At 42.0% G+C, this 21,544-nt stretch overlaps 1 protein-coding gene across 5 annotated transcripts; it reads left to right on the top strand.

Annotated features, from left to right (window-relative positions):
• The first annotated feature begins 568 nt into the window (after positions 1 to 568).
• On the top strand, positions 569 to 21,321 carry ATG10 (autophagy related 10). 5 transcript variants are annotated; one of them, XR_013623135.1, is made up of 6 exons: positions 569 to 783; positions 4,133 to 4,237; positions 10,526 to 10,649; positions 12,430 to 12,697; positions 17,276 to 17,995; positions 19,346 to 21,321. XR_013623135.1 is itself a non-coding variant. In XM_068117210.2 (6 exons), exons 1-6 carry the CDS (start codon positions 634 to 636, stop codon positions 19,497 to 19,499), a joined length of 696 nt encoding a protein of 231 aa, XP_067973311.2. In that variant the 5' UTR covers positions 569 to 633; the 3' UTR covers positions 19,500 to 21,321. The 5 variants fall into 5 exon arrangements, 4 of the variants coding, with proteins under 4 accessions (XP_067973311.2, XP_067973318.2, XP_067973303.2 ...); XM_068117210.2 differs by having other exon boundaries at positions 17,276 to 17,291; positions 19,467 to 21,321; XM_068117217.2 differs by having other exon boundaries at positions 17,276 to 17,291; positions 20,970 to 21,321.
• The last annotated feature ends 223 nt before the right edge of the window (positions 21,322 to 21,544 follow it).

Raw genomic sequence — 21,544 nt, forward strand, 5'->3', positions numbered from 1 at the left:
AAGTTACATTAAAATGTCCCGAGTTCACGCTCCCAAATTAACAATATTCGTTCTCGATTTTTACTGTGTAAAGGAAAGTGTTAAAGTACCTAACTATGATAATTTTCCTATTGAAAAACGATCGCACGAAAGATGCAAAAACGCGATCACTTTCCGCTCTGAATTACGAGCAAACGCATGATGGAAATCACGTTCGCCCAGCATCGAGTGCCAACCAAGATGGCGCCCGGTAGCTGCACTGCGGTCTGTGTGTTGTGAATGGCAATAATCATTCTAGATATTTTCAGTTCAGTGCTTGTACTTATTTATAGCCCTATATCAAATTAAAATCCCGAAGACGTGTAAACGAAAACGAGCTCGGTCTTCGGACTATTTGTGAGATAAGAGTTTTGTTTCCTATTTATAGCTTTTGTGTACAAACGTAATTTAGGCGGTGTATGTGATGCTTGTTAGTAAGGTTGGTGTGCGACTTACCTTTGTATTTATTCCTAGGGGTAAATCTTTTTACACTTCAATTACTACATTTGCAAACAAATCTGTTGTGCTACAATATAAATCTGTTGGGCAACATATTATGTATATTTTGGGGAATGTTGCTCTTCTCAGGTTAGGACTTCGGCATGGTGTGCCGACATGGCATGTTTGGATTATGAGGCTGAGGTTGAAGGGCTGGGCGGCATGCTTGACGGCAGTCTCGGAGAGGACGCATTCACTCGCTCTTGTCAAGCTTTGGTTCAGCAACCCCAAGCGGCTGGTGATGGATGGCACTTTGTGACGTTACCAGTGCGTTCTTTCTGTGCTTTTTCACTCTTCCTCTTTCGGTTCTCCTCGGTCCTCTTTTAAGGGGCTTTTGCCTTTTGGTATGATCGGGGTCGGGTTTGAAGCGCCGTCCTCTCAGAAACAGAGCAACCAATCTAACCAGTAACCATTACGCCACTGGGTCTAGTTCAAATGAAATTATGTATTTTTTTTTTCGATCTATTCTTGCTTTTAACATTGCAACGAAGCGTCTCTATCGTTTGTGAAACATAGTTTGTTAAAAATTTTTTTTTACCAATTCATGATGGAAGTGTACTGAATATACACCGCTTAAAATCCTGCACGTCAGCGGCAAAATATGAGTACAGTATTTTTTATGTTTACCAAATTACAATTTACGCTTGCAATAAATATGTAAAACCTAAAAAGTGACGGTCTAGTAAAAAAATATTTTTGAGGAAATATCTACGTATGTATGATTTTCGGGTTTCTGCTTTTTTTACGATTGCAGGGGGATGTGGGGTGGGGCTGAGGATGGGGTGGGGGTGTTCCAATAATACCAATCGGCTTCCCAAGCCATCATTCCTTTCCTGATCAACCGTTTCGTTAGAATGCTTGCTTGAGTGTTTAAAACCAAGCAAGCCAATTGACCAGCGCTCCACAAGCTGATTGGTAATGGAACACACCCCAAGTCTGACAGGGATTCCATTTGGGGATCGGGATGTATATTGCATTTATTACGTACGCACCAGGAGTTGGTTGTATTTATTTATTAAACGAAGTTTTAGGTCATGGAGAAATACAAAGGCTACAAGGCTATTAAATTGATTGAGATCAGGGCAGTGGATGCAACAAGAGGACGAACAAACAGGAAGAGAAATTAAATTGAAGGGAACATAGCAACCTGCAAATAGTTAGGGAGGATAATATAGAACCTGTTTATTCCATATAAAGCCTGGTGTTGGTTTAACGGTTAAGGTGGCTGGCTTGAGATCTCAGGGTCTCAGCTAAATGAGCAAGCACCATTAGACAGGGAAGAATGAGCCATTTGAGCATCTGATATCAGAATGGCCACCCACCCAGGATTGCGCCCAATAGCTTCGTGTACCGGTACTGCTTTAGCAGCCCCATTAATCTGAATATGCAATATAGGAGTGGTCTTCTTCTTACTCCATGTTTTTAATTACACTCTTCCCTCTCGGCAAGTCTAGGGGTACAAGTTGACAGTACATCACCATCTCAGGCCATCCCCTAACCCGAATCCCGACCATCGATTTATTCGATCTTCCTTAAAGCCAAGTACACTACTCACAATAAGTTCGGGATATTGGCAGGTTCTTCGGTGTGGTTGATTTTGTGTATTAATTATGTTGAAAAAAGTTGTTGGTCCTAATTCTATGGTTATTAATGAGTGTGAAAAAACAGCATTCTTGATTTCAATACCCTAACCCTAACCCCTATAAAAAAAATAAACACTCCCACAATATCCCTAACTTATTGTGAGTAGTGTAAAATAAATTGGTTTTTGTTCAGGCTTTTCAAAAAAAAAAAGGAGGGGGCACCTTACTATTTGATATTTTCCAGATTTTTGATAATTTTTTTCCAAGATGGCCACCATATGGTGAAGTCTATCAGACCAAAGACTAGCACCAGCACCAACACACATCCTGTATACCATTAAAAATGACGTTGGTCATATACCTGATACATCGACATCTATTGCAGCAGTGGCAATGGCTACTGTACTGTGCACTTGTACATATTGAACCGGAACTAGATATATGTGGACTTGCACTACTGACCTGAGCCGTCCAAATTTATGTCGTCGATGGGTAATCCCAAATCGAACTCCCCATTTTTTTAATTTGTTGAAAATATCCCTCAGATTCTGGGTTCCATCGAACATTCCATGAGCGTGCCATGGCTTCAAAAACCTTCTGCCAGCCTTCCAGATGCATCCACAAATGAAGACCATTTTAAGACCGAGGTCTATGATATTTCTTTAGTAGCTCTGAGAGACGTTACTGAAAGATACTGCGAAAGTTTGTACTTGAGATCTGTAATGTGCATGCTATCGCTAGCTGGCTATCTTAACTGTACACATTACGAACGTACGTACATGTACATGTCTCAAAAATCGCATTCTCTAAGCACGGTATGAGCATAAAGTGTGCGGTGAAGCACGGGCGAGCGTAATCAGACGAGGTTGATATCATTTGCGTGAGCCCTAGACCTGTCGGGACCGCAAAATAATAATTGGTCTGGGTTCCAGACTCAGGTGCCAAAAATATTTTTGTACACCGCTCCTTTCCTATGCTATCAGCAGGCGCTGCACGACGTCATTGCCAGGCACCGAAGGGGGCCCAGCAATGACGCACGCTAAAAGGGAGTACTCAGTTTTCACTCGGGTTGTTTGTTTTTGTTTTGTTTGTTCGTTTTCTTTCTTGTTTGTTTGTCCGTGCGATATCTCAGCCATCCTTTGAGCTAGGAATCTGAAATTTTGGCACAATCGTGAGCAAGCGCTTTTGCAAAAACAGTATTTTTTGTTTTTTGATTAATCAATTAATTGTCACCAATTAATCAATTAATTGATTAATTACTTAATTAGTATCGATTAATTAAGTACTTATTTATTTCCTTTCTCGTCTGGGAATTATCTCAGGCACCTTTTGAGCTCGGAAGCTGATATTTGGATATGACTGACGAAGTGATGTGGCTATAAAGGATATTTTTGATGTATTGATTAATCAATTAATTATTTATTGATTAATCCATTAATTATTTAATTTTTCCGATTAATGACATTTAATTTTCAAAAAGTTACAGCTTTGGATGAAGCACTGGTGGTTTAGGTATGCTATTAGCCAATTGATTAAGAAAATATTTTATGATTATTATTTATTGATTTTAATTATGCGATTAATCAATCAATTATTGTACACCTCTCCCTCCCAATAGTCTCTATGCACTGCATAGCTCCAGCTAATTGGCGCAGAAGGCGCCCCGGCAATGCCATGCCAGAGGATGTTATTTATTTATTTGGCATGGGGGCGGTGTACTTTGAATGTATCTGTACTTGTTATTTTTAAGATCTGGAGAGAAAATAGTAAATATCAAAAAAAAGTTGGTGACTGTCAAAAAGGAAGCGGGCTGGGACGAGAAACTAATATATTTTTTTTTACTTTGCCTTAATCTTGACTAACCTATGAAGCTGCAGTAGAAGTATTAAATGTTATGTACAATGTTTCCTCTAATTTCTTTGAAATTTATTAATGTGCTTGTTTTTTCATGTCCTACAAACCATTCAGTTTAACGTAAATATTTGTATGTTGTGCCGTGTGTCCATGGACTCAATTAAATGCTGGGTCTGAAGGGTGCGCCCGGTGGTGGTTACCTACGGAAAGTTGAGTTGGTGATTCTCCCTTCAGTCGGCACAGAATCTGCTGTTTCATGCCTGCAATGTGAGACTTCATTTGAGGTTTGCAATTTGTAGTAGTTAGGCTTCAAATACACAATGACAGAGTTGCTTCTCTCTCTTTTTATTTTTTAAATCATCTAGTTGTGATCATTGCATACTCTGGATTGACAAGATATAGTACATAAGTAGTGGAGGGGGACTCACCATCTTGCTGTTTATTATGGAGCTCTGTTGCTTTATAAGTAGAGAGCTGTGTCATAAGGTGCAGCGTCCTTTACAGAGCGTGTTAAACCAGCTGTCCTCTCTGCTCACCTTCACTTGCGGATTTTAGATTCCACAATACCTTTTCACTTTGATATTAAAAAAAACAAGGCCAATGCCTGCCATTACCCTGGCCAAATAGATCATTGCCCTGATCTCCAGGGAGCACTGTATCAGCAGGGCGATGCATCAATGTCTGCCATCCCTCAGATGGATGTTAAACTGCGTGATGCAGTTGCTGGTATGAGTTGGTGGGCGTTGAAGATTCCATGAGGTCTTTTGCAACGGGGAGGTAAATTTTCACCATCACCCAGGCCAAATTACAAATTCCTGCCCTAATGTGCAGGGGTACTACATCGGCAGCACATTCATGCCTCAGTAATGATATAGCTAGTGAGCTGAATTCAGAATTGAATCCCACTCCAATATTGGTTCACCAACAATCACTGCATCTGTGATCAGTGGCATAGCCGTGCATTCAAAACGTATGCAGCCAGCATCCAGGTGTTGCACACACATGAATGATTGTTAGGTTCTACTGTTTTGTAATCATTTCTACTTTATTGGTGAGATCTGACCTATTTATAATTAGATCCAGGCTTTTTATTTTCTTTATAGGGCTGACAGGATGACCTAGAGGTACACACACTCACCTCTAAGCTGTTTAGCGTGGGTTAGAATCCTGACCAAGCTATAAACTGTCAGTTTGGTGTTTCACAGGCAGGGTGATTCATCAGTGTGTGTGCCGTCCCTCGGATGGACATTGAACTGGGAGTCCCGTCTGCCAGCATGGGTTGGTGGACTTTAAAGATCTCATGGTGTTCTTCGCAAAGAGTAGGTGAGTATCGCCAGCACCATGGCCAAAATCCAAATTCCTGCCCTAACTAGGAGAATGTCAGGCCTGGCCAGGCCGGTTCGTGAAAGACTTGGGCCAAGCTTCCCCCGGCCGACCCCACAAGGTGAGATAATAGTGGCCATTAAAGAGCAACAACAACTTTTTTTTATGGCATAGCCCATCGTGCAGAGCCGTCTAGAACAGTGTTTGTCCGTCTATATGTATGTATGTCCCCTCAAACGTATACCAATCAGAGCTGAGAATCTGGTCACATGACAGGGTGATGTGATTATGTCTGATGTCATTACGGCGGTGCGGCGGCTGACTCCACACTCTGGCATTTTGATTTATATGCCGTTCATGCCGAACATATCGTCGAACCTGTCATATATCACAATCGCCATGCTCTACCTTTACTTTTTTCATTCAGTGTGAAACACAAACAAACCTATTGTTAAAATGACCATCAAATTTCGAAAGTATCAGCTTCAGTCTCTTCCAACAATACGGTACGTATCGGCCTTAGGCGTTATGACTCACCGTCGCGGACAAATTAAACCCAGGTTTCTTAATACAGTGGTATCGTTTCAGTCGTATCGTTTTCGTAGTAATAATAATATTACAGTAAATATAGCCATAACACTTTAATCCCCATGTCGTAAATGGACAGTTGATGGATTGAAGCGGTGTAACCGTGGAAGTAAGGAATTCACCTCGGTTTTTAAAAATAATATAATTTTTGTAATAATAACGTAACGTTATTATTATAGTAAATCTAATCATAACACTAATCCCTTTGTAGTGACTGCAACGTTACTGGAGGTTAAATATATATCATATAAATGTAGCGGAAGTTTTGTGTACGGCCGTCATGCTACGTCATTACGTATGTGATGTCATTATGGCGTAAACACCCGCTCACTTTGAGAGCGGCAAGAAAGGTCATTCCTCTTTGGAGTATATAGATTACAGTCTCTCTATGATCGGGTCTCAAGAACATTGGGTATGTTCATTTACCAAGTTTCTTGTGGAGAGATCGCCAAGTCGTTTAAGCATTCGAGCAAGCACTCCATTCAAAACCCTTAAGGAATGGCTGGCTTGGCAAGCACTAGTTAGCTGATTGGTAAATGAGCACATCTCCAACCCTTGTGGGGTATATAGATTACAGTAGATCTTCGCTCAGTTCTGTAAGTAAAACTTACCTCATGGATGTCTGGATTCCTCCAAATTTCTTTGTTTAATGTTATAAGCAGCATTTGCAACAAAACAACACAACAGGCATTTTAAGGCCATTTTCCTGCTAGAGCAGGGGTTGCCTTGCAGGCCGCATGACAATCTTCTCCATTTTGCCCTATTTTCTGCATCTCCCCTATGTTACATATTTATGTGAATGTATGTGAATTACTATTCAGGTCTTTGCTTATCAATGTGTAGTCGAGTAAAGGTTGTTGTGATTAAAGGGTCAGGAGCCCTTCTGGGAAAAAGGAGACCGGAAACGGAAGAAGAAAAGACACGAGGTCCTGGAGAAGTGACGATTCTTCTTCTTCCTCGCCGAGCTCGGACGCGGGCGGTATCGATTGAGCAACGTCAGAGAATCGGCGTTTCAAAGCCCGTCTGGCGAGAGGAGTTACCGGGACGTGTAACTACCCTTTGACACGTCAAGTCAACGGAACCAAGCAGCTGGCACAGTTCGCCTCGCCGTCTACAAGGCCGCGTACGGGTCGCACCTTGGGCCGCGCGCGCTGGGCAAGCCGCGTGTTGCTTTGCCTGCTTTACATTACCCGCTTTGCTTGGCCAGGAGGTGCGCGCTGCAGCCGTTGTTCCCGGTACGGGACGTGCCCGGTGAAAGCACGTCAGGAAGGGTCCGTTCAACCGCCCACGTGCGGAGATCGAACTACAGGAGTACGCAGACATTGTGAGAGACATTGACCACGGAGGGAGTCGGGAGTGGGGCTCACGTGAGGAATGTATAAGATGGCCATCTTAGAGTTATTATAGATGAGTTTACATCTTTGTACTATTGATTGCTGATTGTGGATGGTTGTTGATTGCTCGGGGAATATATCATTGATTATTCCGGATCCTTGGTGTGGGGTTTCTTATTGATTGGAATTCATATTGATTGCGTTACGAAAGCGCAGAAATAATAGATCGTTCTGGCGGAGTTCCTCTCACGGTCCGGGGGTCACCGAGACCAGGTAGTCACCGGGAGGACCACGTAACACCTTTTTAACCCCCTTGCCCACATTTCTTCTTCCACCACCTTTAGCCAAGTCTTTCTCGGTCTTCCCCGTCCTCTACTTCCTTCTACATTCATTTCCATCACTCTTCTCAACCAGTCACTTTCATCCTTCCTCAGCACATGACCAAACCATCTCAAGCTGTTTCTCTTCACAGCATCAATCACAGGCTCTATTCCCATCATCTTTCACAATTCATCATTTGTCTTCCTCTCTCTCAACGATACTCCACACATCCACCGAACCATTCGCATTTCCACCCTTTCCAGCCTTCGTTGCTGCTCTACGTTCATTACCCATGTCTCGCTCCCATAAATCATAACACTTCTCACACATGCAGCATACACCTTTCCCTTCAGATTCAATGACACTCCCCTCCTCGTCAGCTCGCCACACAGTTCCCGAAACTTCTTCCATGCACATCTCACTCCAGCAACCGTTGCCGAGTCTGATCAACCTTTTCCATTCAGCATGTCTCCTAGGTAGCAAAATGTTTTCACACCTTCCAGCTTCATGCCGTTTCCAAGATCCAACTCAACATTTCCTCCATCTGCAGCTCCCTCTGTGCACACCTTACATTTGAATGTAGCTGCCGCACTGGTTAATGACCCTCTCAGACCACTACATTTTTGATGAACCCACTCAGCGCACATTGCACATTGAATGGAGTTCACTCCGACACCCTTCCTGCACACAGCACACGGCCACTTCCCAGTTCTTTCCACCTCACCACATGCTTTACCACTTGCCACCACCTTCGTTTTTCCGATATTCACCTTCAGACCTTTTGTCTCCATACATTCCTTCCACTTGTTCATCTTCTCCTTCAGTCCATCCATACTTTCCGCAATCAACACCAGATCACCTGCATACAACAACTCCCACGGTAAACCCTCCTTTACATTCCGAGCCAGCACCTCCATCACAGGTACAAATAGTAGTGGACTTAGTAACGACCCCTGATGCAGTCCCACCTTCACCTCAAACTCACCACTGTGCCCTTCCTTCGTCCTTGCAGCTGTGCGCGCTCTCTCGTACATTGCCATCACTACTCTGATCAACCATTCCTCCACTCCTAACTTCCTCAATGCCCATGTCACTACTTCACGTGGAACCCTATCGATTGCTTTCTCGAGATCAACAAACCCAAGAAACAACTTTTTCCTCTTCTCCATGTAATTCTCCTGCAACTGCCTCATAATGAAAAGTGCGTCTGTCGTTCCTCTTCCTGTCATAAATCCAAACTGCATTTCATCGATCTTCACTTTCTTCCTTATCCTCCTCTCCAACACCCTTTCCAATACCTTCATTCCATGCTCCAATAACTTTATCGCTCGATACGAGCCACAGTCCAGAGGGTCACCTTTCCCCTTCTCTAGAGGGATGGGGGTACTCGGTTCCCAATCCACTGGAATGCGGCCTTCTTTTACCGCCAGATTACAGATATCTGTCAATCTCTTCACACACCAACTTCCCGCTGCCTTCAACATATCTTCATCACAAGCAGCATTCGCGACTGTTTAAAAAGCTAATCATGTGTGTTTATGGTTTATATTATTTTACAAGCCCAGCTTCACCGCTGTTAGACTTTTGGTCTTGTTTCTTTATGTTTACTTGTTATGTTTTTTGTCTGTATTAAGTTATTCTATTCACTGATTTGTGATTGACAAGCTTTCACAGTACAAAATTATTCACAAGATCCTTTTCTGTTGGTCACCATTCCGAAGCAAAATACCTGACTGAAGGAAATTGGAATTTGTTCACAGTGCTGGAGATAACCCACTTACTCTTCATGAAATACACCATGGGATCTTTGACATTCACCAAGAACAGGTCTTCCAGCTTGATGTCCTTCTGATGGACGGCAAACACATTCATGCATCTCCGTGCCTGCAAAACACCAGGGAGGCAGTTTATAGCTGGGTTGAGAATCAAACCTGAGTGTTCGTACTTTGAGACTCTCCTGCTGGCAGTTTGTTTCTGTATGCTTCATTAAAATTAGCACAACTTGCACCTTAGTGTCACACAATAGAAATCTTTCTTGTAAAGGTGTTTTGAAGTTGTGTTTTTACATTCACGTAATTGCCAAGATGTAAAATCTTCAAGGATGGGAAACTTGTACTTTTAGCAGTGTAAGTTGAATCATCAAATGTAAAATTAAATGCTGACGTCAAACACGAGTGGTAATTACTGTATACATACCCTATTGCTTTCCCTTTCTTTCCGAGCCTGTCATCATAATGGTTTTTAACACCGTTGAGCGACTGATGTTTGAACAGAACTTGTATTTGTCGTGCCACTAACGTCGTGCTCAGTGAAACATGAGAACTGAAACAGTACAGGCCTAGGAGCAACATCCTCGAAGATTGTTCTTCACCCCATGATCTCTTTCTAAGATTGTATCAGTTTTTGTGACTGTCAAAGCAAACTTTTTATGAATAAGGTGGTGTGGTATATGTTACAAAGAGGTATAAGTTGTAGATATTACTTTTAACATGAACAAATCTTAGGATTTGTTGTGAAAATGTTTGTTCTATTATTATCGTTGTTATTTTACATGGTCCAAGGACCGTGGAGGAGCTGCACCACAAATCATGCATACACATGCAAACAACCCTTTGACCTCAGAGAAACAGTCAATGACCTTGGGGGAACTGACGTAACTTTCCAGGGTGCTCTTGGTGACTGGATGCACCCTCTTTCGACATCACTCCTTCTCCACATTCAGCAGTGCAATGAAAGTAAAATCTTCTCTCTTTCCCCACCTCCATGACATGTAATTTAGTGGGATTTATCTATGCTCTATCCTCTATGACATGATGCTGAGCATCAAGCGAGGAAGCTTCATGTGCCATTTTAGTTGTTGGTATTACTTGGCCAGGGTCATAAATCGAAGTACCGACCTCCTTGATTCAAAGCGGACTGTCTAACCTCCATGCCACTGAGTCCGGTTCTCATTTTCATTGTGTGACAAGTTCCTTCTTTTTTTGTTCTCTGTTCTGTCTTATTCAGGTTGACGATGACTCGGCGAGTACGTTCACATCTGAAAAAGGTCTTACCGCCAGGTTTGAGTACCATGTAGTGTACTCTCTCAGCTATGCCGTCCCAGTACTTTACCTAAATGCACATACTCTGGGTATGGGACGTATTTAAATTTCGCTTTTTGTCCCTTTTTCCTTCTTTTATAATTTTCTGTTTTAAAAATATTTCATTTGCAAACATCTTTGAGTGTTATGATCATTGATTATAAAACTACTGCCATTGTGTAAATATTTGATGGTTTTGAGAACCACTGTGTTTTGTAATAATGTCATGCTAGTCTTGATTTTGCTTTCTTTGCATTCCTGCATTACTAAATAAATAAAACCTTTTTCGGTCAACAGCCCTGACAAACATGTATGAGATGTAATCAGTCTGTTGTTTTATAACGAAAGTAAATGATAGGCATTCATAAAACAGTATTTTCTAACAATAATTTTAATCTTTCAACCAACAATCGCATCTTACTATAATTCACCAAATGTCCGTCCGTCCGTTCGAAGGTACCGCAAAAACGGCTCAACCGATCGCAACGATATTTTGGGTGGGTATTCCTGGGACCCCTGGGAGTAAAATAGGCGATATTGTTTTTCCAATTTTTCAAAGTTTTCCATTTTTCCAGTTTTTCCAAACACGATGGAATAATATTTACCGATATGAACAGTGATGTGGCTTTTGTTGAAATTCTACAAATACTGTTTATTCTACGTACCAGGAGATTTTCAGACATTTCTTTATGTGGCATGAGACATTCACAACAGCACGTTCACTTTGTGATGAGACCCAATCACAGACATCACAATCACCCGCCCATGAACGGGTCATTGTGATGCCCCCCCCCCCCCTCATCCCCAATGCTTCTAGGTCCTCAGCAAATTATATTTTTAATCTATTTGCTATTTTTGCTGATGCCTCCTTTCCAGGGAGTGAGTCTGGTGTTGGCTTAGCGGTTAGGGTGCCGGCTTGGGATCCTCGGATCCTGGGTTCGAATCCCGGTCGATCGCTGAATTAACACCAGGGGGGTTGACTCAGCCTGTCATCCTTCCGAAGTTGGCAAATTGAGTACCAGTTCACTGGTAATTCCCTGCATGTCGCAAAAGGTGACTAACAGGGTTGGTGGCAGGAAGGGCATCCGGCCATAAAACATTGCTTCAAAAAGGGGACCACTGTGCCCGAAAAAGGCCAACCCCTGCTCTGTGTGGAAAAAAGCCTCTAAAGGTGGTTCTACGTACCAGGAGAGAGTAGATCGACTCCTGACGAACTCTTCCTATATAAACGTGCGGCTCCTAAGTAACATGGCAGCATGTGCAAAGCGACTGAGAAACAGGTGTAGCGCCCGCTTCCGTGTTTCGCCCGCGCCAGCTTCCGTGTTTCAGATTTGGCGCGCACTCTTCACACATAAACGTGCGACTGAGAAAGACGTGTAGCGGCCGCTTCTGTTTTGCAGAATTCAATATTTTTTCAAAATGGGCTCCATGTTCTAGCGCCCGCTTCCGTGTTTCAGATTTGGCGCGCACTCTTCACACATAAACGTGCGACAGAGAAAGACGTGTAGCGGCCGCTTCTGTTTTGCAGAATTCAATATTTTTTCAAAATGGGCTCCATGTACTGTTTAGATTTTGATGATTTGCGTGTGATATGATTCAATGGATGTTTATATGAATCGTTTAAAATAAAAAAAGCCTTCAATTTCTGATATTTTGCCTTTTCATTTGGGCCTCCCAATTGAAGCCCCGCCCATAGGGCAGGTACCGTTGCTAGTTTATTTAATTCCATGTTAGGCTGTGGATTTGTTGAACAACCATCATGTTTTTTTTAGGAATCACTGCTACGTATTTCCTCTGTGCCACACAACATGTTCACCACTGTGTCTGCAGATGGAAGACGCCTGTCATTGGACTCTATTCTTTCCCGAGCATCCCTGACCTTGCGTGCCGGGTTAGATGGGGCAGGAACGTCACGAGTATCAGGCGCAGAGAGCCAGGATGGGGATGACTATGATGGGAGGACAGAATGTGCCATACGCTGGGATGGACTTACACAGCAGGAGCATCCATTGCTGGGACATCCATTTTATGTCTTGCATCCTTGTCGTACTGCCCAACTATTGCAGCCTATTGTCGGCCTCGCACATGCTGAAAGAAGGTGAACCAATGATTTTTTTGTTTTTTTTTACATTGTCTCTCTTTTCAAAAGGCTCAACTCTAAACACTGCACAAAGAAGAGGCACAAATCTCTTTACTACAGGATTGAATAAAACTATCAAAAACGAAAAAAAGAATAAAGAACATGAAAAAGATGAGATCAGCACCCAGTAGAGCACATAACTCCACCAGGCTGAACAATTTGTTTTTGTAGCCCACTGATAGGCCAAATCTGCATCCATACCTTAACCAAAATATAATCCGCTTGTTATTGTCACTTATCCAACTCTTCTAACAAGTTTCGTCCAATTCCATCCACAGCTGTTTGAGATATCGTGCTATACAGTATATCGTTTTGGCCCCATCTCTCAATGGTGAAAAATCACTTGAATAATTCTAGTATCCGGATTCGGATCTTCACCAAAATCCAATCGATCAAATCTAAATCGCACGGGGTGAGGTCTGGCGACCAAAGGCGCCACGGCATATTGGGTGAACGGCCACCCATCCACTGGTTGGGAAACGTCTCGGTGAGCCATTTGCGGACCTGGAGACCCCACCGGGCACATGCAATTTCTTCTCGTGGGGCTTTCTAAGGGCAATGTTTATGCAACTCAACCAGCGAACATTCAAGACCTGAAAGAGTGGATTCAAGCAGGTTTTGGAGAAAGAAATTACGGTCAGAATGCAACTGAAAATGGTCTTGTGGAGTATCGCAAATGGATGCACACACTGCTTGGAAATGATGGAAATCACATTGAAATTCACACTAATTTTGAACACTCCTGAATTCAATCAAAAAAAATCGGACCTGTGTCTGAAGGAAGCTGTTCAGTTTGGCATTTTTAATATGAAATAGATACATTACACGTCTTTCTCAGACGTGCCGTCTAAAGCGGCCCCTACACGTCTTTCTCAGTCGCACGTTTATGTGTGAAGAGTGCGCGCCAAATCTGAAACACGGAAGCGGACGCTACACCTGTTTCTCAGTCGCTTTGCACATGCTGCCGTGTTACTTCGGAGCCGCACATTTATATAGCTAGTTCATACTAGCCTAGAAATGAATGAAACCCTTTAGATATACCCTTTAGAATTCTCTATAATTACACTTTGGAACCATTTGGGATTACCCTTTAGAACCCTTCAGAATTACCCTTTAGAACCCATTATAATTACCATTTAGAACCTTTTAGAAGTAAACACCTCCTTTTCTTAAGCTTCTGCTCCCTCAGATCGGCAGTCTGCAGCCTCATCACTCTCTGCAGACCTGGACAAAATCACAGACTGGGCAAACAAGTGGAACATGTCTTTCAATCCTGACAAATCTCACACTCTTACGATGTCTCTCCGAAAAGACCGACTGGACAACCCTCCCATCCACTTTCTGAATAATCCTCTCCAAGAAGTTCTGTCACTCGAGCGCTTTTGGGTCTCACTATCTGCCATGATCTTTCCTGGGAAAACCACATTTCAAATCTGGCCTCCAAAGCCAGTCGCCGAATGGGCATCCTCCGTCGTGCAAAGTCCTTCCTTGGTACACCTGATCTCCTCACCACTTTCAAGGCTTTCATCCGCAGCTCTATGGAATACTGCTCTCCCCTCTGGTCTGGTGCTCCTGCCTCACACCTAGCTCGTCTTCATGCTGTTGAAACCAAAGCGTTCAGAATCATTGGAATCTCCAGGGATGAAGCTAACTCCAAGAGCCTTTCACTCACTCACCGCAGGCAGGTTGGTGGTCTTTCCGTCTTCTACCGACTCCTCTCTGGCCTTGCCCCCCCCCCCAGCTCTCTCTGGGCTCTGTCCCCCAAATATTCCTACAGGTCGCACAAGATCTGCCTGCAACCCTCTTATGGTTAAACTGCCAAAATCAAGACTTTCTGCTCACCTTCACTCCTTCATTCCTCTTTTCTCCCACCTCTGGAACAAACTCCCTCATTCTCTTCAATCCCACTCCACCCTCCAGGTCTTTAAAATAGCTGTTCACCACCATCTCTTATCTTCCCCCATCCAAAACCTTGATCTTTTCTACCCCCGCTAATTTCACCCAAAATCCTACACTTTTTTTTTTTTTGAAATACCAACTTCTGTCCTGGAAGTCCTTGGTCCCCTTGTGTTTTATACCTCTCCCCCCCCCCCCCCCTCCTTCCCATGCCTCCTCCCCCCAAGCCCTGTCCCTCCCACACTTCTCCCTGCTCTCAAATGTTGTGTTTGTGTGCTTCCCCTTCTCTCCCCATCTTGTCTTCCGCTCCCTATATATTTTGTTTGTCTGGTTGATTTGTTTGTGAAATAAATGTTAGCTCTTTCACGAGCCTCGATTCAGTATACAAAAAATAATAATAATAATAATTGAAGTGGCTTCACCGCCTAAAACTTTACCACAAAAACTTCAAATAAGACCCTTTAGAACCCATTATAATTACCATTTAGAACCTTTTAGAAGTAAACACCTCCTTTTCTTAAGCTTCTTCTTCTTCATCTTTGACAGATGGACATAGCCAAATATTGAAGTGGCTTCACCGCCTAAAACTTTACCACAAAAACTTCACATAAGTACTTGTATCCTGAAAATATTTTTCCCTTTTTCGTTTATTAGCAACATAATTATAGCGGTTTAAAATCGGGTAGAGATAAATGGCCCATTTTGTATATACAGTTAGACCTCAACATTCGTGGATTTGATTGCTTCAACTGTTTCAATTGCATTGTTTCAATGTGAAAGAGGGGGTTAAGTTCCTGCTGGTTCGTGATTCATAAGGGGAAATGAAAAATCCCACGAAAAACCGTGAATATGCCTGTGAATACACGAAGCACAGGGCCACAAATGTCGAAGCAGGTCAGAAAAAAACCACGAAAACATGCGAAAAACCGCAAATACATGAAAAAACTGCGAATATGCGAAGCACAGGGTTACAAATGTAGAAGCAGGTCACATGTTATGAATTGCGAATGCGCGGGGTCCGCGGATGTTGGAACCACGAAACCGGCTGTATTGCCATAACACTTTTGATCTGTTATTAACATAAAGAAAGTTTAAATGGTTGGTAGAATGTATGCTGGAGTAAAGGATGTATGAAAAATCACTGCCCATGAATATGTAGCTTTATAAGTAAGCAAAATAATTTAAGGGTGTATGGAGTTGGAGACGGTTTTTATTTGGAGACAGTTTTGAGGCTCGTGGAGGAGCCAATAACACAAGACGTAACAAAACAAAGAGCACAGTGGAAATATAAGAGGAGGAGGGGACACCAATAGTGGGGTCCAGGGAAAAAATAAAGGGATGTGGGGAAGATTGAGGGCTAGGGGAGGACAAGGGTGAACAATGTAGAGACCCCCGCAAACTCTCAATCCCGTTCACTGAAAAGGACACTAGGAGACAATAGACAAATACATATACTGTGTATGGTTTCTGGGATTTAACATTCACTGAAAAGGACTTTATTTGAACATTTTCTGCAGTCAATTCCCCTCATGCACCCTCTCCTCCCCCAACTTCGCTCTGCTTTATAAATGGCATCATGCCCTTTTTGGCTTTACAATGTCCATTAACAGGGCTCAAGGACGATCTTTTTCCCCCGAGCAACGCCACATACTCCTGGCAGTACAAAGTAAGATCAGTGTTTTTGATGCAGAGATTGGGTGAACTAATAATTGCTTACATGTTTACAATCACATAACATGATTATACAAATTAATCAAAGTAGAAAAGAACTCCGATGTTTGTCTCTTCTCTTTTACAAAGTCACTAACTCACTCTCCTCACTATACAAGGAAAATAACAGTTTATTGCACTTTCATGCAACCTCTCTCATACTCGGCATTACAACCTTCCATGCACTATCCATTATTTACAACAGAATGCGAACAACAAGCACTGAGTGGCCACAAAAACAGAAGGCTGAAGTGCGAGTGTCTGAGAGTATGGGTTTTGTGCTGTAAACACAGATCAGGTAATATAAATAGTGTTCGGAGGATGAAAACAACGACAGGTGTATTGAGGGTGAATTTGAAGGTGAGGGTCGCTCACCTTCAAATTTACCCCCAATACATCTGCAATTCTGTTTTCATCACCCAAACACTTTATATTACCTGTTCTGTGTTGGTGATCCATCCATGATGGATCACCAATATTATGGATCATCTTTTTTATTATGTAGGCATGAGGAAGGGGGCAGAAGTTGCTCAATTGATTGCTCAGTTGCTCAAAACTACTTGCACTCCAAATTTATCTGAAAGGTCGTCCTACAAAGTAGTTCAAATAATATGCACAAAGCAACTCATTAATAATCATGACCCTGGAAGGACCATATGCAGCAATGCCTGTCACAGTACCAGGGAGGAATTAACACCTCTATTATCCTGACTGACTGACAGTTTTGCTAACAACCAAAGTTGATATAGCTTTGTCTTATACTCCAAATCGACTTATCGATGAATGAAGCAAAGAAAAATGGGAAATTAGCTATTTAGACTTGTACTCCGCATCGACCGACACTTCAAAAAGTATGGTTTTTCAAACTAGTGTCAAAGCAGTGGTTGACTTTTGTGATGCCAATGTATTTAAAACTATCTTTTATTGCAGACAGCTGAATTACCTGGTGAGTTGGCTGAGTACCGTGGGGCCTGCAGTCGGTTTGAGCCTGCCTCTACATTTAGCTAAGTTTTAGGCCTGATTCCCTTTGGTATTCCTTTTGATGTTCATCGGGAAGCTTGCTTAAGTGTTTTGGTGATGATTGCATCAAACATCTGGAAGTTTGTCTTTATCAAAGCAAGTACAAGAACAAGGCACTGGCCTTTTAGCATTTCCATCTGAACCCGTAGCTTATTATTCATGGAACCTATGCTCAAATCCCAGAAACCACATACAGTATTTGTCTATTGTCTACTAGTGTCCTTGCAAGCCATGTAAAAAGTACACTGGTGTCTAATCACATCTGTCTTTCTTGTAATTTATGTATACAAGCTCCATTATGAGCCCAAAATCAATGTTACAAAAAGACATTTGGGCCAGATATGCTTGTTCGATATCTTCATACAAGCAGCTCATTCCAAAGCTCAGGAAGTGCTTTTGATCTGGGAACTTGTACATGCTCTTGATCTTTATACCTGTGATGAACTAACTCTTCATCACCATCTTTGTCCCAAACTCATCCCTTCCAAATTTCCACCCTCCCAAATAACTATTTCACTCCACTCTATTTTTCATAGATACACTGCATGAGCTACAATAGTCACACAGGCGAGTGTTATTTTATAATATATTAGATTAATGAACAGGATTAAATAATTAAATTGATCTACAGTGCATTCAGAAAGTATTCAGACCCCTTCACTTTTTTCACATTTTGTTATGTTGCAGCCTTATGCTGAAATCGTTTAAATTCGTTTTTTCCCTCATCAATCTACACTCAATACCCCATAATGACAAAGAGAAAACAGGATTTTAGAAAGTTTTGCAAATTTATTAAAAAGAAAAAACTGAAATATCACATTGACATAAGTATTCAGACCCTTTGAAATGACACTTGAAATTTAGCTCAGGTGCCTCGCATTTCTCTTGATCATCTTTGACATGTTTCTACACCTTGATTGGAGTCAACCTGTTGTAAATTCAATTGATTGGACATGATTTGGAAAGGCAAACACCTGTCTATATAAGGTCTCACAGCTGACAATGCATATCAGAGCAAAAACCAAGCCATGAGGTCGAAGGAACTGCCTGCAGAGCTCAGAGATAGGATTGTGTCGAGGCACAGATCTGGGGAAGCCCACAAAAAAAATCTCTGCTGCATTGAAGTTATCCAAGAGCACAGTGGCCTCCATAATTCTTAAATGGAAGAAGTTTGGAACAACCAGGACTCTTCCTAGAGCTGGCCGCCCAGCCAAACTGAGCAATCGGGGGAGAAGGGCCTTGGTAAGAGAGGTGACCAAGAACCCGATGGTCTCTCTGGCTGAGCTACAGAGATCCTGTGTGTGGTTGGGAGAAACTTCCAGAAGGACAACCATCACTGCAACACTCCACCAATCTGGGCTTTATGGCAGAGTGGCCAGACGGAAGCCTCTCCTCAGTGAAAGACACATGAAAGCCCGCTTGGAGTTTGCAAAAAAGTACCTAAAGGACTCTCAGTACTGTGAGAAATAAGATTCTGTGGTCTGATGAAACCAAGATTGAACTGTTTGGCCTCCGTCTGGCCAAAGGGTATGGATACTTATGTCAATGTGATATTTAAGTTTTTTATTTTTAATAAATTTGCAAAACTTTCTAAAATCCTGTTTTCTCTTTGTCATTATGGGGTATTGAGTGTAGATTGATGAGGGAAAAAATGAATTTAAACGATTTCAGCATAAGGCTGCAACATAACAAAATGTGAAAAAAGTGAAGGGGTCTGAATACTTTCTGAATGCACTGTATGTGGGAAATTAATCCCAGACCAGGAATCGAGCCCAGGTCCTCTGGAAAACCGCACCAGTGCTCTGCCATCTGAGCTATCTCAGCTATCTGGGCGACCCTGACCAAGCATGCAATTTTCACACACACATGATTGCCACTCTCTTTCCGTCAATGCTTCCGGGGCACTTTCTGCATTGACGATGCCCAGTCAGGGTCGCCCAGATAGCTCAGATGGCAGAGCACTGGTGTGGTTTTCCAGAGGACCTGGGTTCGATTCCTGGTGTGGGCGTGTAATTTTCCCACATATATCAATTTAATTATAATATATGGTGCTTATGTAAACAGATCTCTAACCCTCCCCCAAACATCTTCTGTCTGGCAGTTTTGCTTTCCTTTCATGATTCTTTGGCGGTAGGAAAGATCACCCACTGGTAATATGCACACCTCGGGGCTCTCTTCTCCCAGGTTAGATTTACAAAGGAATTGGCTCCATTTAATCCCATCCAATGCAACCCTGGTGGAAGTCCTAAGTAATAAAGCACACTATTCTTTGGAAGCAATGTCTCCTGATTTCTCGATTTTTCTCTCCTTTGGACTAACTAAGGCTGTGGACCAGACAGAAAATGGAAAAAAATGTATTTTATTACCAAAGAAGCCCCAGTAAAGTTTTCAAAGTGACAATTAGTTGTGTAAGACGGATTATACACAAGCTGAAAAAAAAGAAGAAATCTCCATTAACTGAACAATTCTCCATTATTGGCCTGACCGCTAAAAATAGGGTGTTCAGGTTCACCCAAAATGGCTACCTATAGATGTGGATTGATAGGATACACTCTAAAGGTACATTGTGGGGTATGATACTTATCAGAATACATAGTAGCTTTTACCTGGCGTCACATGACAAAGATGGCGATCCATCGAAATTTTAATGTCAGGAGGGTCGGTCTCCTTTCACAAATCTTGTAATATCCTGCTTGTTAGTCCCCTACCGGTGTACACCGGAGGGGACTATAGGTTTGCACTCCGTCCCTCCGTCTGTCAGTCTGTCCGTCTGTCAGTCCATCACGCAAAGAACAGCTTTCCGGACTTTTTTTCTAAACTCTTAATGCTAATGATTTCAAACTTGGTACATGGTTTCCGCATGATAAGTTACAGATCAAGTTCGAACTTCACGACGTTTCGATCATTTTTGACAAAGTTATGGCACTTTGAACTTTGGTAATTTCCCCAACAGTTTTCCGGACTATAATTTGAAGTGCGGTAAGTCAAAGCTGTTGATATTCCTTGTTTTAACTCCAATTTACATTCTGTTTCCACTTGTAGTGAGAAGTAGGGGTCTGTGCAACCATTCATAAACTTTATTTGGTGCAAATTGGATAATTTTTAACCGAATTACCTCAGACCGTGAGTTGGTAATTATATAATTCACATAGTGCAATACGTGCAGGCCGCTCCACGGAGCGACCTTGCGGGCTTATTTTAACTCCGATTTACATTCTTTTTCCCCTTTTAGTGAGAAGTAGGGGTCTGTGCAACCATTCATGAACTTTATTTGGTGCAAATCGGATAATTTTTAGCTGCGTTACCTCAGACCGTGATTTGGTAATTATATAATTCACACAGTGCAATACGTGTCATTTCCCCAACAGTTTTCCGGACGACAGACTGCCGGTAGGGGACATGTATTGCAGCGCAATACTCAGAATGCTTGTTTTTCAAGATATCTTGACAAACTTTTTTCCCCTTTAGAGGGTCATTAACAGGGCCATACTGACTAAACAATAGGCATGCTAAACAAACAAACTACAGGGTTACTAATATGTAATCGATCAAGAAATTTAATACATACAACTTATTTTCGTTTGACCCTATTCCTCTTTCTTAGACTCTGGCTCATCAAATGTAATGCTGTTCGAAAGAGGAAGTCTTGAGCTTTCTAATGATATACAATGTGCCTTTGTTCCATGTTGTTGAGAAAGGAACCATTAAAAACTTCACTAGGTACAATCACCATTTGCTCTCAATTGAACTTTCATCAAGTGATAAATGGTTGCTTCCAGGAAAATAGACTGAAATTGTTTTAACTTGTTTTTATGGAGGATAAATGTACAATTTAATATGGCAAATTAACATAATAATGAATACAATTTTAATGGCAAAATTTACTCATTGTATATTTTCTAATTGAAAGACTTTTTTTTTCCTTTGTATTAAATAATAAAATAACCACTATTTTGCTTTTCTGGTGGAATTATTTACCATATAAAGTCCAATCAATCAACATCACACCACCCGATGTGTCGTCTTCTTCATCAGAAACATTGCTTGTGTCGTTCTTGAAGTTCTTCAGTTCACACAAATCTGTGCACTCAAGCCCAATGCAAAAGCAGGACTGAAAGGATCCAGTCTGGAGGGTGCGCGCAGGATGAAGCCAACTGGACAGTCACGTACATTTTACAA

The sequence above is a fragment of the Myxine glutinosa genome, chromosome 1, assembly GCF_964187855.1.
Source record: "Myxine glutinosa chromosome 1, kmMyxGlut1.1, whole genome shotgun sequence".
Lineage (NCBI taxonomy): Eukaryota > Metazoa > Chordata > Myxini > Myxiniformes > Myxinidae > Myxine > Myxine glutinosa.

Bases quoted from the DNA above. Each gene is read 5' to 3' on its own strand.
- ATG10 (XM_068117202.2), top strand. From the start codon at position 634: ATGGCATGTTTGGATTATGAGGCTGAGGTTGAAGGGCTGGGCGGCATG. The intron at 10,650-12,429 runs GTATGGGACGTA...CTGTGTCTGCAG, and splicing joins CCTAAATGCACATACTCTGG to ATGGAAGACGCCTGTCATTG. The intron at 12,698-17,275 runs GTGAACCAATGA...CTTTTATTGCAG, and splicing joins CTCGCACATGCTGAAAGAAG to ACAGCTGAATTACCTGGTGA.